This window comes from Leptomonas pyrrhocoris (genome assembly GCF_001293395.1).
Source record: "Leptomonas pyrrhocoris isolate H10 chromosome Unknown, whole genome shotgun sequence".
Lineage (NCBI taxonomy): Eukaryota > Euglenozoa > Kinetoplastea > Trypanosomatida > Trypanosomatidae > Leptomonas > Leptomonas pyrrhocoris.
Window position 1 is genome coordinate 322,376 of NW_015438387.1, and position 14,174 is coordinate 336,549.

The 14,174-nt window shown below is 60.3% G+C and overlaps 2 protein-coding genes across 3 annotated transcripts; both read right to left on the reverse strand.

Moving 5' to 3' along the window:
• Positions 1 to 1,655: 1,655 nt before the first annotated feature.
• ABB37_09452 (putative mitochondrial hypothetical protein) lies at positions 1,656 to 3,948 on the reverse strand (the record flags this gene model as incomplete). 2 transcript variants are annotated; one of them, XM_015808922.1, is made up of 1 exon in its annotated part: positions 1,656 to 3,948. In XM_015808922.1, the coding sequence occupies exon 1, from the start codon at positions 3,795 to 3,797 to the stop codon at positions 1,656 to 1,658; it is 2,142 nt and encodes a 713-aa protein (XP_015652635.1). In that variant the 5' UTR covers positions 3,798 to 3,948. The 2 variants fall into 2 exon arrangements, with proteins under 2 accessions (XP_015652635.1, XP_015652634.1); XM_015808921.1 differs by having other exon boundaries at positions 1,656 to 3,942.
• A 512-nt stretch (positions 3,949 to 4,460) lies between these two features.
• On the reverse strand, positions 4,461 to 13,979 carry ABB37_09453 (hypothetical protein; the record flags this gene model as incomplete). Its single annotated transcript, XM_015808923.1, has 1 exon — positions 4,461 to 13,979. The coding sequence occupies exon 1, from the start codon at positions 12,009 to 12,011 to the stop codon at positions 4,461 to 4,463; it is 7,551 nt and encodes a 2,516-aa protein (XP_015652636.1). The 5' UTR covers positions 12,012 to 13,979.
• Positions 13,980 to 14,174: the final 195 nt, after the last annotated feature.

Here is a 14,174-nt window from a genome sequence, read left to right on the forward strand (position 1 = left end):
ATTAATTGTCAGCATTCCTTTTGTCTTTTTGCTTTGTGTATGTGTGTGTGAGGGGGGGGGGATAAAGAAGCTCCTGCCCACCAAGCCGCCCATCCCAAAAGCGGCGCCCCACGTCTCTCCGAAGAAGGACCTTGCGGATATCAAGAGAAGCGCAAAACAAGACAGAAACAAAAAAAAAGGCAAAGCTGGCAAGTAATCAACCGGGTGTTTTCTTGTGCATCAGTTAAGTCTATTTCGTTGAAGATTCACAAATGAAGTTCGCATCTGAGAGAAATCAGAAAGAACGCAGTAATTTCATTGGGTAATCATCCGTTGCACGCACACACGCGCACGCGCAGGGGGGCACCATCGCAGTAAACAACATCAACATGCAACTCTCGCAACCTTTTGACACACAACCTCGGGCACTGGTGGGCACACAAATGCATTAGCGAACCCGTCCGAGCGGTAACACAAGCTGCTTTCTTCGATTATTTGCAACTCAAATAGAACCGTGTCCTCTGATGCAACCCGATCTATGCCGTTCCGCAGCACCATCAAGACCCAAGTACACGCCTTCACTTCCACTTGACAAGAAAACAATGAGTACTCTATATATAATAGAACCGTCGATCAACTACAATTCATGCATCAGTTAAGTCTATTTCGTTGAAGATTCACAAATGAAGTTCGCATCTGAGAGAAATCAGAAAGAACGCAGTAATTTCATTGGGTAATCATCCGTTGCACGCACACACGCGCACGCGCAGGGGGGCACCATCGCAGTAAACAACATCAACATGCAACTCTCGCAACCTTTTGACACACAACCTCGGGCACTGGTGGGCACACAAATGCATTAGCGTACCCGTCCGAGCGGTAACACAAGCTGCTTCTTCTTTCTCCTGTCTGTCACATCAGCCCAGTTTGCATCCTTCATTCCAGAGAAAACGTCATCGCCGTGAGCAGGTTGGATGCGCGAGCTCGTTCGGTCTTCCGTTAAAACCCAAAAAAAAAAGGAAAGAAAGAACAGCACGTAGAAAATGCAGCGTTCGACGTGGAGGAGACGATGAGAGGGAGGCAGAAGAGACAGAGGAGAAGAGAGCGCGACCTTCCGTGAGGGCAAACTTGTGATGGAGCCACGTCGCAGAGCACGTGTTATGAGGAAAGAGAGAACAAGTTGAAGGGAATGATGGTGCTTTTCAGGGTGCAGGCTCCTCTTCTGTTGTCGATTTTTCCCCGTTTTGCGTGATGTGATCGCACTTGACGACAAATCGCTAGACAAACCCGTGCCAGATTGCCCTCAAGGAGATTCAGCCTTTCGTTTTTGAATGGAAAGAAAGAAAGCCGGTGCCTCTCTTCCGGCTTGCTTTCCTTGTGCGTGAAGCGTACATTAATTCATCGTAAATAGAGAAAACCAGTAATTATATACTTACGTATATTTGAGACATTTGTGAAGAAATCGAAGGGTGCGCCGAAAACCGCGGCGTTGAAGAGAACGAAGAACGATTGGTGTCACCGTCGCAATGCTTGTGTGATTGCCGGGTCGCGCAACAGCAGAGCAACGTGAGAAAGCAGTGAGTGCGACAGCGTCTACTGAGAGTCGATGTAGAGTACGGGATTCGAGACCACATCAGCGCACCCCTCCACGAGCTTCTCGCATATTATTTTTCCTGTCAACCGTCGCTTGGCTTCATGCCGCGCGTCAGCACCGGAAAGCCCTTCGGCTGCACCCGTGCGTTGTTGATCTCCAGCACGTCGCCCATCTTCTGGTAGTCAAAACGGCGGCTCTTCTTCCCGTAGGTAGACTGCAGCTCCTCCAGAAGCTTCTTCGCGGCCGCCTCGCGGTGCCAGCGATTGGTGAGGCGATAGGTATGGTCCAAGTCGTCCAGATCACCGGTGGGCATCTGATCCACGTAAGGGTCCTGGTAAAAGCCCTCCCACTTCAGCTGCTCCTCCGCCTCGGTGTCGCTGTTGAACGTGACGGCGTGCGAGAGGGGCCGCTCCACGCTCAGCGGGTCGACCTTGTTGTCGCTGGAGGACATGTACTCCTCCATGTGCGGGCTGGATTGCTTGTAGAGGTTTCGCATGGCCTCGGACATGGGCTGTACACCGGGCACCAACGGATCGTCCTCTCTCATCTGCTGCCGAAACTGCGCGTCGCTGGCGTCACCGGCGTCGTCCGACAGCTGCAGGTCTTCGGCGTGGGCGCGCTCCCGCAACTCTTCCTCGGTGAGTCGACGCATCGCACTCGCCTTCAGCAGCGCCTCCTTCTCCTTTTCCTTGGCACCTTGCTGCACCTCTTCCACGTAGCGCACCAGCGCATCGCCGTCGAAATTCGGCGGCAGCAGCAGCTGCTTGCGAGACCAATCCACCTCCAACTCAGGACCCAATAAAAACGTGAACTCCTGCCAGTCCCAGTGTGCCAACGCCGGTCCAACGCGAAAGAGCTCCTTCGCCCACGTCAGGCGTTCGGCGTATGTGCAGTCGTTGTTCACGAAAGCGTCCACGCCGCCCGGCTCGACCATGTCGCGAAACTCCTTCAAGTGCCACATCGTCGTCTCCAGCATCTGCTTCGACACGCGGTACAGTTTCCGCTGCAAGTCCAGTTTTCCACTGAGCGCCTGCAGCCACTCTCGCAGCTCCTGCGTGGTCTGCATCGCCACGTTAATAACAACAACGCCGTTTGCCCGCGTCGCGTGACGCATGCCGAGTTCGAGCGTCAAGTTCGTCAGCCCGTACCCGTGCAGGAGCTCCTTATTGCGGTGCAGCAGGCGCAGCGTCGCCACGGCCTCCTTGTGCGAGCACGAGACAAGGACGTCGTCCAGCTCCAAGGCGGTGCACAGCTCCGTGATGAGCTGCTCCACTTCCGTGGCGAAGGCGGTGGCGGCCGTGCGGCACTTCGCAACGGCGTCAGCGTTCTGATGGAGAAAGCTCACGAACTGAATCGGCGTGAAATCCCACGGCACCGTCAATCCGCCAGTGATATCGACGCCGATGTCCCAGTGGTCGTCGATGATGAGGGGCATCGACTCCCACTGCTCGTAGTGCAGCTCGCCGAGGTAGCTGCGCAGGGTCAGCAGGGCCGCCGAGCACTGAAGGGGAGAGAGCGTCTTGGAGAGAAGAATGTGGTCGGCGTCCATCAGCTCCTCGATGGTGGGCACACTAGTCAGCGTCCACTGCGTGTTGATGGCCTCGCTCGCCTCGTCCAGCAGGGTTTTGCTGGCGCTAGGACTACCTTTCTTGTTCTTTAGCCGTGGATCCGGCCGGCGACGCAGCGGTTTGGCCTCCCGACGCGCCGCAGCGTCGTCCTCCGCGACAGACAGCGACTCGGTGACGGAGTCGATGCACTCTGCCCGGCGCAGCAGATCGCGCAGAAACTTATTGACAGAGCGCTCCACCAGTCCTCTGTTAGGCTCACTCGCCACGAAGCCCTGCGGCAGCTCGAAGGTCGAGCTGATCAGCGCGGTTTGCCCGCCCTCTGGGCTTAGAAAGCCGCGCTTCGCAAACGAGGACTCCTGCGGACGGCCTTCGGCGCCGGTTGAGGCGACGCCCTCCTCGTCTGTGCCGCTTCGGATCGCGCCTGCAAACGACGAGTCACGTTTGCCGTCGGCGTCGTCTACGCGGCGATAAAAGGTGAAAGCGATGGTCGTCGCCGGCGGTGGGCGCAGCGTCCCCTGCTTAAACTCACGTGCCCAAGCGAGAAGTTCGTTCAGCTGGGCGACGGCGTTCTGGTTCACCGTTTGCTGCTGCACATCGTGGTGGAAAAAGTCGGGATGGACCTTCAGAAAGAAGGCGTTCAGGGCTTTTTTGTACATGGTTTACGGCCTGCAAGAGAGCAGGCACGACAGGAGGAGCTGGCAGAGACTTCCGGTGCCTTTTTGGGGGATGTGGAAGACACTCGCTGGCCGTCCCTGTGATGCTGCCACGCGGGGGAGGGGAGCGGTGGTGGTGATGAGCCGCTTCAGCTGTGAGAAGAGGGAGTTGTGCGTGGACGAAAGGGAGGGAAAAGGAAGTGCGCGTTGTAGACGGGGATGCGACGGACAACGAGAGACGTTCGAATGAAAACTTTTTTCTCTTTCGAGGAGGCTGGAATCGCCGTGCGTGCTGACTCGCCCTCTCCATGCATGACACAACGCGAATGAAGCCCGCTGTGCCCCGTCAGCGCCTTCTCCGCGCCGCGCGATGCGTGAGATGACGATGCCGCAGAAGGAGAGAAAGCGGTGGTGTCGAGAACAGCTCTGACCTGCGCCACATTAAATTATGTCATTATTTTGCATTCCACAGCTTCTAAAGCGGGCACAAGCGAGACGACACGCGTCGCGCACGCAACGAAAAACAAGGAGAGACGAGAGTCAACGGTCGCCTGCACGATAGGAGAAACACAGATTTCACATACAGAGTCGGGAACAGCGGAGGGCGAGAGAGGGCAGAGAAGGCAGCTTGAAACGAAGCAAGTGCCATCAAGAGCTGGTGCTGCTCTACGGCGGCGGCGGGATGTGTGCGTTTGACATGGACTTCTTCACGGCCTGGGTGGCACGACGGATGCTGTTCTTCAGCAGTCGCAGCGCCTCCTGCACGTGCTTCGAGCTCTTCATCTCGATATCCAGCGTCAACGAGCGCTGGCACAGCTGGTACACTATCTCTTGCGGCGTCTGTTTAGCCCCGACGCTGCCGCGTGAGGTGTTGCTGATATCGTCGCCGCCGCCTAGCAGCCGCGCCGCCTTGGACAGAGTCGACGGCGACGAAACGGTCAAGAGTGCGTTCGCCGTGAGCGTCTTCTCGATCTCGCTTGACGACGAGCCCACCTCATTCGGGCTGAAGGGACGCTGAATTGTGATGACCAGGTGCGACGCGGCCGACCTGGAGTGCTCCTTCTTCGCTCGAGACCCTTTCGATGCGTGGGAGGCGGGGGTGCCAGATGGAGGATGCACCCCGCTCCCCTCCGCCGTGATGGTGTTCACCATGGAGGAGTGCAACGAGGAGGTCTCGCCGGTTTGATGGCTTGCCTCTTCCCCTGACATGCACTCGAAGCCAATACCGACGGGGTGCACAACCATCTGCGCCCGTCGCGAGCTGCGGCCAATTGTGCGGCTCTTCTCAAAGGTCAGCACAAACAAAATCTCCCACTCCAGCGACAGCTCCACCTTCTGCGCACCCCACTTGCCCCGGCCTATCACCGTCTTCTGCTGGTGCTGCGGTTCGAGTGGGACGCTGCCGCGCGCGACTCCTTCGTACGCCACACGCATCAGCCGCTTGTACTTACCTTCCAGCACACGCTCATACTCGGACTTGCCCCGGTCCGCACCACCGGCCGTGGTCGATGACCCGCTGAGCTGGCGTGAGAGATTGGCCGCCGACGCGGTGCTGGGCTCTGGTGCACGGCGGTCCTGCTGCGACGGTGCTCGCTCCGGTTCGGGGTTCATTCGAGGCGGCGGCTGCGGCGAGGGCGACGTCGGTGTACGCGACTGCACACCCGGGTTTGCCTCGCGCTGCCTTGTCGGGGGTTGGCGGCTGCTATTGTTGTTGCTGTCTTTCAGCGCGTTCATGAACGGGCCGCCCGTCAGCGTTTGCTGCGTGTGCGGCGGCGATGCCCCGGTGAGGCGCGCCATGCTCGGGGAGGCAGACGCGCTCGTCATGGGCGAGAGCACGCCCAGGTCAGAGTCATCGTCGCCGCCCCCGCGCCGAGCCCGCTTCGTCGACTCCGCGGCGCCGGTGTGGTGCCCCTGTGGGTAGTACTGCAGATTTGGCGCGTCCGGCACGGAGGGCGACCGCGCAGCCGCGGACGGCGTAGACCCACGCAGCACCACAATCGGCCCCGCCTCGCTCGTCGGCTCCTCCGTCACCTCATCGAAGGAGATGCTGCTGGAGTGGGTGAGGGGGTGGGGCGGTGTGGGGAGACGGCGTGGGTGCGGAGGCGGGCGGCCCTGCAGCAGCTGCGTCGGCGTGACCAAATGTTGTTTTACGTCGTTGTTGCTGCCGATCGATTTCGTTGTCGACGGACTCGTCGCTCGCGGGGTGTCGGCGCCGTCTCCGCCGGTGTTGCCATTGTCCCCTGCTTCTCCATTTCCTCTTCTCCTCGCATTTCCACCGTCGCGGTTGTCCGCCCCCGCGCTGATGCCTTTCCGGTAGACCTCCTCTCTTTCCGGTATTACGCGGTCGTACGCGACGGTGGGCGACGCCGACTCAGCTTGCCATTTCGCCTCGGAAGCAGCCGCGACAGCTTCAGCGGCTGTGGGCACGGCATTGCCGTGTGTTAACTCCCTCCACGAGGAAACGCCCAACTCGTGCTCGAGCGCGGTGGCACTGCCGTGATAGTAGTGCACAAGAGACCCAATGCTGCCGTAGCTCTTGATGAGTCTGCCCTGCACGCCTGGTCGTGCTTCTAAAAACTTCTCCATTTGCGCGACGGTGTCCGCGGCGAGCTTGTGCCGTCGCAGGAGCCGCGATAGACGTGGGAAGTAGAAGCGATCAACCTGGTCCACCGTGAGCGGCACAATGCCGGCACGGCCGCCGCTGCCCCCGCCACGACGCACAGCGTGATTGCTGTCCTGCAGCCGATTGGCCAAGGTGGCGCGGCGTTCGTTCGTCCGAACCTGCACCTGCAACATCGCCGTGGCGGCGCCACCATCTCCGTGCAGCGTGACGGACAGCACGGCGTGCTTTCGGTCCTCGTCGGGGGGCTGCAGCAGCGCCAAAAAGTCGTCGCAGAGGCAATCACGTGCCTCCTGGGCGAGGGCGGTGGACGAGGGAGAGGTGGGCGAGCGCTCCGCTGCGGCAGCGGTATCGTCACCGCCGACGGCAGCGTGCAACAGCCGCCACGCACGACACACTGCCGTACCTTCCTGATGCGTGTACGACAGCGTGAAGGTCTTGACGCGGCCTTCCAACTCGCTTGACCGGCGCCGCACGCGGACGGGCGATGAAACCACACGGTCTTCGTCGCCCTCATCGCTCACTGTGCCTCTGCCATCGGCTACTGTCTTCCCTGCGTGCACTGGGGGAGGAGGGGAGGAAGCCAGTGCACCCCTGGTATTCTGTGCCTGTTGTCTCGACCCCGGCGATGAAGTGCTGTCACTCCGCGTACCGTCCTTCCCACGACTTTCCGGGCTGTTGCTGCTGCTACGAAGCTCCGCCATATCCGGTTCTCCTCGACTCGGCACGTTGCTCGCTGGAGCTGTCCAAGGTCGCGGCGCCCCTACAGCGGGTACGTGAGCGGCCTCGTACTCCATCTCCACCATCGACGGTGTCTTTTCTTCTTCCTCATCCAACGCGGCGGCGGCTGCGCCTCTTCGCGGCACCAATCGGTCGGCGGGCGACAAAGGACCCGACAACTGATCCGTCAACACCGCATTCTCCGCGTCTTTGCCTTCACCTGCAGGCGGCCTTTGGGGAGCTGATTTGGGCTCTCCAGGTGTGGGTTGCTGCCGTTTCTTCTCTGTCTGGCCTTCTTCGTTTTTGGCGACAAGTGACTGCGGTGGTGAAAGTCGAGAAGAGGGCCCTTCACCCCTCCGCTGCCGGTCGTGACCGCGCTTTTGCTTCTCTGGTGTCTCCACGCTCGTCGTCTCTCGCTCCTCCTCGTCGTCGTCGTCGCCGCTGTCCGTCAACTCATCAGAGTTGCGAAAAACTTTTGTGTGTAGCAGAACAGCAGAACGGCTCTCTGCTGGAATAATTTTGGTAGGGACGGATGCGGTGGAACCCTGTCCCTGTGAAGGCTCCAGCGCCAGAGGGGTCGAAGTGGCAGCTGCATCGCCCGCACTGTCGTGAGGAGCGTCGAAGGGATTGGAAGTTGCGGCACGCTCAGCTTGTCGAAGAGAGCGCAGCGATGGTGTCGACGCGTTGCCTCTGGTGTCAACAGCTGTCTTGTCAACCGTCCCCGCTCGCGAAGAAATGTTCGCTGTGTCATCCACCGGTTGCTGTTCCTCCGCGTTGCGGGCGCCAGCGTAGAGGTCGACGACAGGAATTTTTTGCTGCGCTGCACCTGATGGAGAAGCATGCCTCTCTTTTCCTGTTTCAATGTTGTTGCCGTGCTTCTGTTGCCTACGCGAAGTGCCGTCTGAGGCTGACATAGCCGAATGCACGTCCTCCCCTGCCTCCCCCTCTCCGCTATCCGCTGCAGCTGTTGTTGCTGCTGGAGGGTTGTGGTCTGTTGCAGCTGGCGTGACAGTCTGGCCTTGGGAAGTGCTTGCATTGATGACGTCCACTTCCTTCGTCTCTACAGCAGTCATGAGACCCAACTCCTTCCAAAGCTGGGGGTGCAACTGCGCGAGTGAAGCAACTTGCGGCGCTTCGCCCTCCGCCGCCTCCTCATAGTCTTCTGCTGCGTCTAGATGGTGCGCATGAGCAGCATCAACTGCAGATCCCGCGTAGAGAGCGTCTAGTTTCGCGCGGACAGCCGGTGACAACCGCGCCGCGCGCTCCACCGCCTGAACTGGGTCCCACTCGGTCACAGTTGCCGCTGCTGACTTCTCTGCCACCTCTGCACTGCCTTCCGCTACCACATGCGCCCTTAGCCACTGTAGAAGGTGGGCAAAGCACGCGCACTGGTCAGCCCACGGAACGTTCAACACCTCCTGCAACCGCTGCGCCATGCGTGCTTTGCGCTCGTTTGTCGTGACTTCAAAGCGCATCCAGTGTGATTCCGCAGCGTCGGTGAGGCCGCGATTGTCAGACGTGCGAAGATCAGGCGGGAGGTACTTGACTGCCTCGACCACGATGGCAGCTGACCGCGGAGACAGCGCCATGCCGTCCTCAGTGCTGTTGCTGCCGTCATTGTCTGGATGAGACGCGGCCTGTGCACTCGCCTTCTGCAGCGCGCTCAGCAGATCGGCGGCGAGTGCCGCGCGAGCACCGTTACCGAGGGGATCCGGCGGGGGTCGCGCCAGCACGTTGAAGGTGCGGCAAAGGAGGTGACCGGCTGGGTGGTCGAAGGAAAGAACAAAGACGCGGCTTGGACGTGCTTTGGCACGACGTTTAGCCGAGCGGGCGGTGGGGCTGCTGAAGTTGTCCCGCTCATCCTCGCCGTCTTCGACTTGACGAGGAGCACCAGCACCGTCTGCCCTGTCCACCGTCGCTGCAGCGTCTCCAGCGCTGCTCGCCGCTTCTCTTTCCTCACCTTTCCGCTCCGCCTTCTCCAGAAAAAGAGATCCGAGTGACGTGCCGGTGGCGGAGAGAAGGCTGCCACGTTGCGACTGCGGCGGTCCCTGCAAAACCTGCTGTTGGTGTGCGGCGGCGGCGGCACTATCACTAGAGTGCGACATCACCAACGACGATGGTGGAGGGAAAGACGACAGGGACGTCACCGGGTCGCCGTAGCTGTTGACCGACAGGTAGAACGGTGCTGAATTCACGAGACCACTCGCCTCGTCAAAGGCCGCACCTGCTACAGGGATGGGCCGAGGTGGCAGACGCGCATCGGGGGTGGTGAGCAGACCCGCACCCGGACGTCCTTGCAGCTGACTGCGAGTGAGCGCTTTCGATGACGTGCGCGGCACATCCAGCGAGGAAAGAAGACTGCGTTGGGCTGCGGCGGGCTGCGTAAAAGACGACGAGGTAGATGTGGGGGACGTGCGAATTGCACCAAGAATTACCCCTCCGCCACCGGCGACTACGGTGGTGGCGGTGGCAGCAGGCGAAGACAGGGCGGCCGCCGAGTAAGGAGGGCGTTGTGGCGGTTGATCGGCGAGGTGAGATGCGCCGCCGTCATCACTGGCGGTGCTCATCAGACGATCGGCCTCGACCTCTGACACAAAAAGGCGGCTCCGTGGGCAGGTGCAAAAAACGTCGCCGCGCTCGTCACAGCCGGCGTAGTACACGTTGACGCGAGCACTGCCATTCTGGCTAAAAGGAGAGGAGCGACAACGAGCAGCGGGAGTGCTGCGGCCTCCACTGCTCCCCAACGTGCTCATCGGAGGCGCGCTGAAGTACACCGTTAAAGAAGACACGTCGTCCTTGGCGGAGCCGTGCGCCGCCGACCGCAGCGCAGCTCGCCGCAGAACGGCCGCCTCCGCCACGGTGCACACCTCGTTCAAATACGCGTTTGCCTCCCGCGTCTGCGACGACGGCACACGGCCCTCCCCTTCGTTTGTTCCGTTGGCAACGTAGCCGTTCGCCTTGTCGAAATCACCCTCGTCGTCTTCCACCCCCGCGTTGCGCTGCAGAGCCAAGGTCGCCATCTGGGCAATCGGTATCGACACCCGCGCCACCCCCTTGTTGCCGCCGCCTTCACCGTCTTCGGTTTCTGCCAAGAGGAAAGCCGAGACGACGCGCAGACACCCCTCCGCAGTCAGCAAGTTGTCGGACAAGTTCAACGTGCGTAAGTTCGCCAGCATCCCGGTGCGGAGTCGACCGCGCCGCACGCTGACGCAGAGTCCACGCGCGCCGGCGTCTGTCAGGCCGGTGTTGCTGAGGTCCAACTCCCGCACGTGGGCAAAGGCGGCCGGCACGACGCGCTGCCGCACCACCGCGTTGTACGCCGCGTGGGCCATCAGTTCACCGCAAACGTCGCCGAGCAGCGTCTGCCCTGCCGCAGTGGCGGTGTCCAAAACAAACTCCACCTCTCCTCGATCCTCGCGGTACATCTGCAGCCCGCGCTGCCCCTCCGGCCCACGCAGGCGCCGCTCCACGGCGGCGCGGCGGTTCGCCTCGGCCACGAGCCGCTGCTGCTCCTCCGCCGGTACCAACGACCACTCAAAGGTGTCCGAGAGGTCCACCAAATCGAGCTGGGGGCAGCTGAAGAAGATATTCAGCAGCAGTTCCCGACACCCGACCGGCGAGCAGGACTGGCTCAGCGGCACGCTATGCAGGACGAGGGTGGAGAGGGCACAGGAGGTGGCAAAGCCGCGCACATCGCTGAAGGCCGCGTGCGGACGCCGCATGAGCGCTCCGGACGAGATGAGAGGTGTCTTGGCCAGCCGAAGCCGTCGTGGCGCGGGCGCGGGCCGGTACGTGTGCGATCGGCCGCTGGCCTCTGCCGGTGCGGCTGCTGCTGCTGTAGCCATCTCCTGGCTGCCCATATCGAGTGCTTCTTGATAGGCGGTAGGAGGCAGGGGCAGCAGTGCTGTCACACCGGCCACATTGTGTGACAAGAGGACAACACGTAGCCGATGGGCGCGACTGGCAGCGGCGAGGGCATCGGAGAGCCCACGCGCCGATGCACGGCAGTCGCGCAGGTCAAGGAGAACAGGTCCAATCGGCAGGCTTTCGATGTTATTGGCTGTCGTCCTCTTCTCTCGTTCCTCCGCACCTCCATCCGTTTCTTCTCTCAGTTGTTGGGACAAGGCAGCAGCCGCGTGGCGCTGCCCTCGCGCGAGCCGTAGCTGATGCCGCAGCGTCCCAGGAAAGAGCTCCGGATCGCTATCCACGGCCTCCACGTTCAACTTTGACAGGTAAATGGCGAGAGTCTGTATACCGTAATCTTTTAATGGGTTGCCCAGCAACCGCACCTCTTCCAGAGAGTCCGCCATCCACAACAGCATCTTGCCCAGGTGATTGCAGCTGCGCTGCGAGATGGCATTTCCGCTGAGATCGAGCACGCGTAAGAAGTGGAGAGGCGTTGTACGGGTATTTGCCGTGGCGGCGGCGGCGGCGCCACTACGGGGGGATGCATGCACCGACCGTAACGCAGACGGCGACGGCGACGCACGCGGATTACTTGCGAACGAGCAAACACCGCAGCTGCCACGCACCAACTCCACCACCTCATCGTCTGCGAGTCCCATCTGCACCAGCCGCAGCACCTCGAGGAGCTGCAGCTGCGGCAGTATCTCCAGCGCAAACCACGTCCACTGTGTCCGTTGCATTCGATAACAGGTTAAATCGAGCGCCGTGATCTGCGTCGATTGGGTGTGGCGGCGGAGGTGCACCTGCAGCCCCACCCAGCCCACCGTGCCCTCCGACGTAAAAAGATGGTACTCGTCGGTGAGGGAGCGGAAGGTGAGGTGGCCAAGAGCCCAAGGCCCTGCTGTAGTGTTGTCCGCATCACTGATGCCCGTCGCGTACAGAGCTTCCTTTGTCTCTCCCGCCGTCATCATGCCCGACCCACCCTGCGCAGGCAGTGGCAGCGGCGTGGCCCACACGTCTTCAACAGACACCCGTGGCGTGCCGCGCGCCGTGTCCCTCCCACGCCCGTTCTGCGTTGTCGATGGCTCTTCCTGTGCGTCGTACGCAGCAGGTGCGCGCCGCGACGAAAGCGGAGCCGAGGAAAGAGGTCTCGCTGCCGCCTCAAAACGCGTCTCCGCCACCGTGCTGTCCGTAGTGACACGAGGCACCGTTTCCGGCTTTCCTGTACCGGTTCGCACCAGCGGGGGAGGAGGGCGCTGCGTTTTCAGATCCACATTGCCGCGCCGTGCGCCAGCAGCTGCACCCGTCGGTTTTAATATGGACGCCGGGGTCCAGGTGGGCAACGTGAAAGCAGAAGCAGCGGCGACCGGAGCAGCGAGAGAGAGAGACGGAGCGGTGCGGTCACGTTGTGACGGCCATCCTTCCACCGCAAACCCATCGTCCGCCGGAGCGCTGGCCGTGTCACGACCGATTTTTGTTCGCCCCCAACTCGAACTTCCTCGACCGGTGATGTCCGGCGTTGCATGAGGCGTCGCTGTGCTGTGCCCCTCCTCTCGTTGCCGCCGCTGCGGCTCGGGGCTCTGCCGCCCGACGCTGTGCGATGCAGACGGGGGAGGGTAGAGTGACACAGCTGAGGCACCAGGCACCTCGGAAGACGCGCTTCGGTAGCGTATCTTCGGTGTCAACCTTCCCCGCTCAGTGGTCGGCCCACGCAACTCCATGCTCTCCGTAGCCGGATGAAGGCTGTGCGGCCTCCACGCCGCGGGAGGTGTCGGCGTTTCTGCTCCCGAGGAACGCCACGTAAAGGGCGTGTCAGGCACGGTGGTGTCCAATGTGCTACCGCCGCCGCTATGGACGTATCGCATGGATGGTCTCCACGCGGACTGCCAGCTAGAGGACACAAGCCCCGGTGGTGGCGGTGGTGGTGCGGCCGCTGCTGCAGACGTGGCGGACCTGTCCAGCGATCGATCCGCTGAGCCCGACGGTGCGGGTGCAGGTTGAGGAGCGACATAGCTTGGCCGAGGCTCTTCCCCCTCCTCTTCCCGTCCGTTTGTCACTACAGACGCCGATGTCGTCGCTTTGCTGGCTGCTAAAAGGAAGTTGTCGCCATTGTCGCCCTCTTTCAGTGGCGGCTGCACCCTCGTCTTGTATGAGCGATCCACCTCACTCGAGTCAGTTGTCGGACGCGGAGGTGGGGTAGTAGCAACGGTAAAGCTGCTCAGCAATGACCTTGCCGGCCCTTCTAAACTATGATGCATTGTATTCATGCGTTCGAACGTTGGCTTCCCTTTAAGGTTTTCTTTCTCTTTCTTTTTTTAACCCTGACAAGCCTTGTCAGTCACCGCACTTAAAGAAGTCTACAAAGAAGAAGAGTGAATGCGTAAGCGTAGCAGTAATCGCCCCTGCAACCCAACGGTCTACTATAACAAGGGGTAAAAAGAATTAGCCGTCTATGCTTTTTTAAGGTGCTTCAGCCCTGCTTGCCTTTCTTTTCTGCAGAAGTGCGAAGCAGCTGAAGGAAAAAGTACGCGTCGCACAACAGTAGAACAACAAAAACAGAAGGAAGGTGAAGAGCTTCCTGAATCGTGTTTTATTCAAATTTGTGTCTCCACAGTTTTACCCGCCTGCCATACAGGCTTCGATTCGAGTAATCGGCTTTCTGTGTGTGTGTGGTTGGCAGCCCGAAAGGAAGAACTACGCAGGAGAAGCAAAAAAATGGATACGAAGTCAAATAACGGACACTGAGAAACCTGGACGGCACGAATCCGATTGGCCCAGCACAAAGGCCTCTCTGCGCACACAGTCTCCTCACCCTTCACGACAAGAATTAAAGGTGCAATACGGTGGAGTATGAACGAGGCAAACAGGTACGCTGGATCATTAAGGTGACGCAGCGAGACCTGCGCACTCGACAAGTAGCAAATCCACGAGATCGATGCTGAACGAATGGAACACCAGGAGGCGCAGAATGGAAGAGGGGAAAGGAGGGGGGAGGTTGAAAGTACTCGCACAAACACGCATGCACATGAGGTCTACAAAAAGCAAGTTTTTATGTCGAGCAACGATAGTTGCACCGCTTTGTCTTTTGTGATGTTTTTTATTAGTTTTTCAATATCAGTAGTAGCTCATTCCGG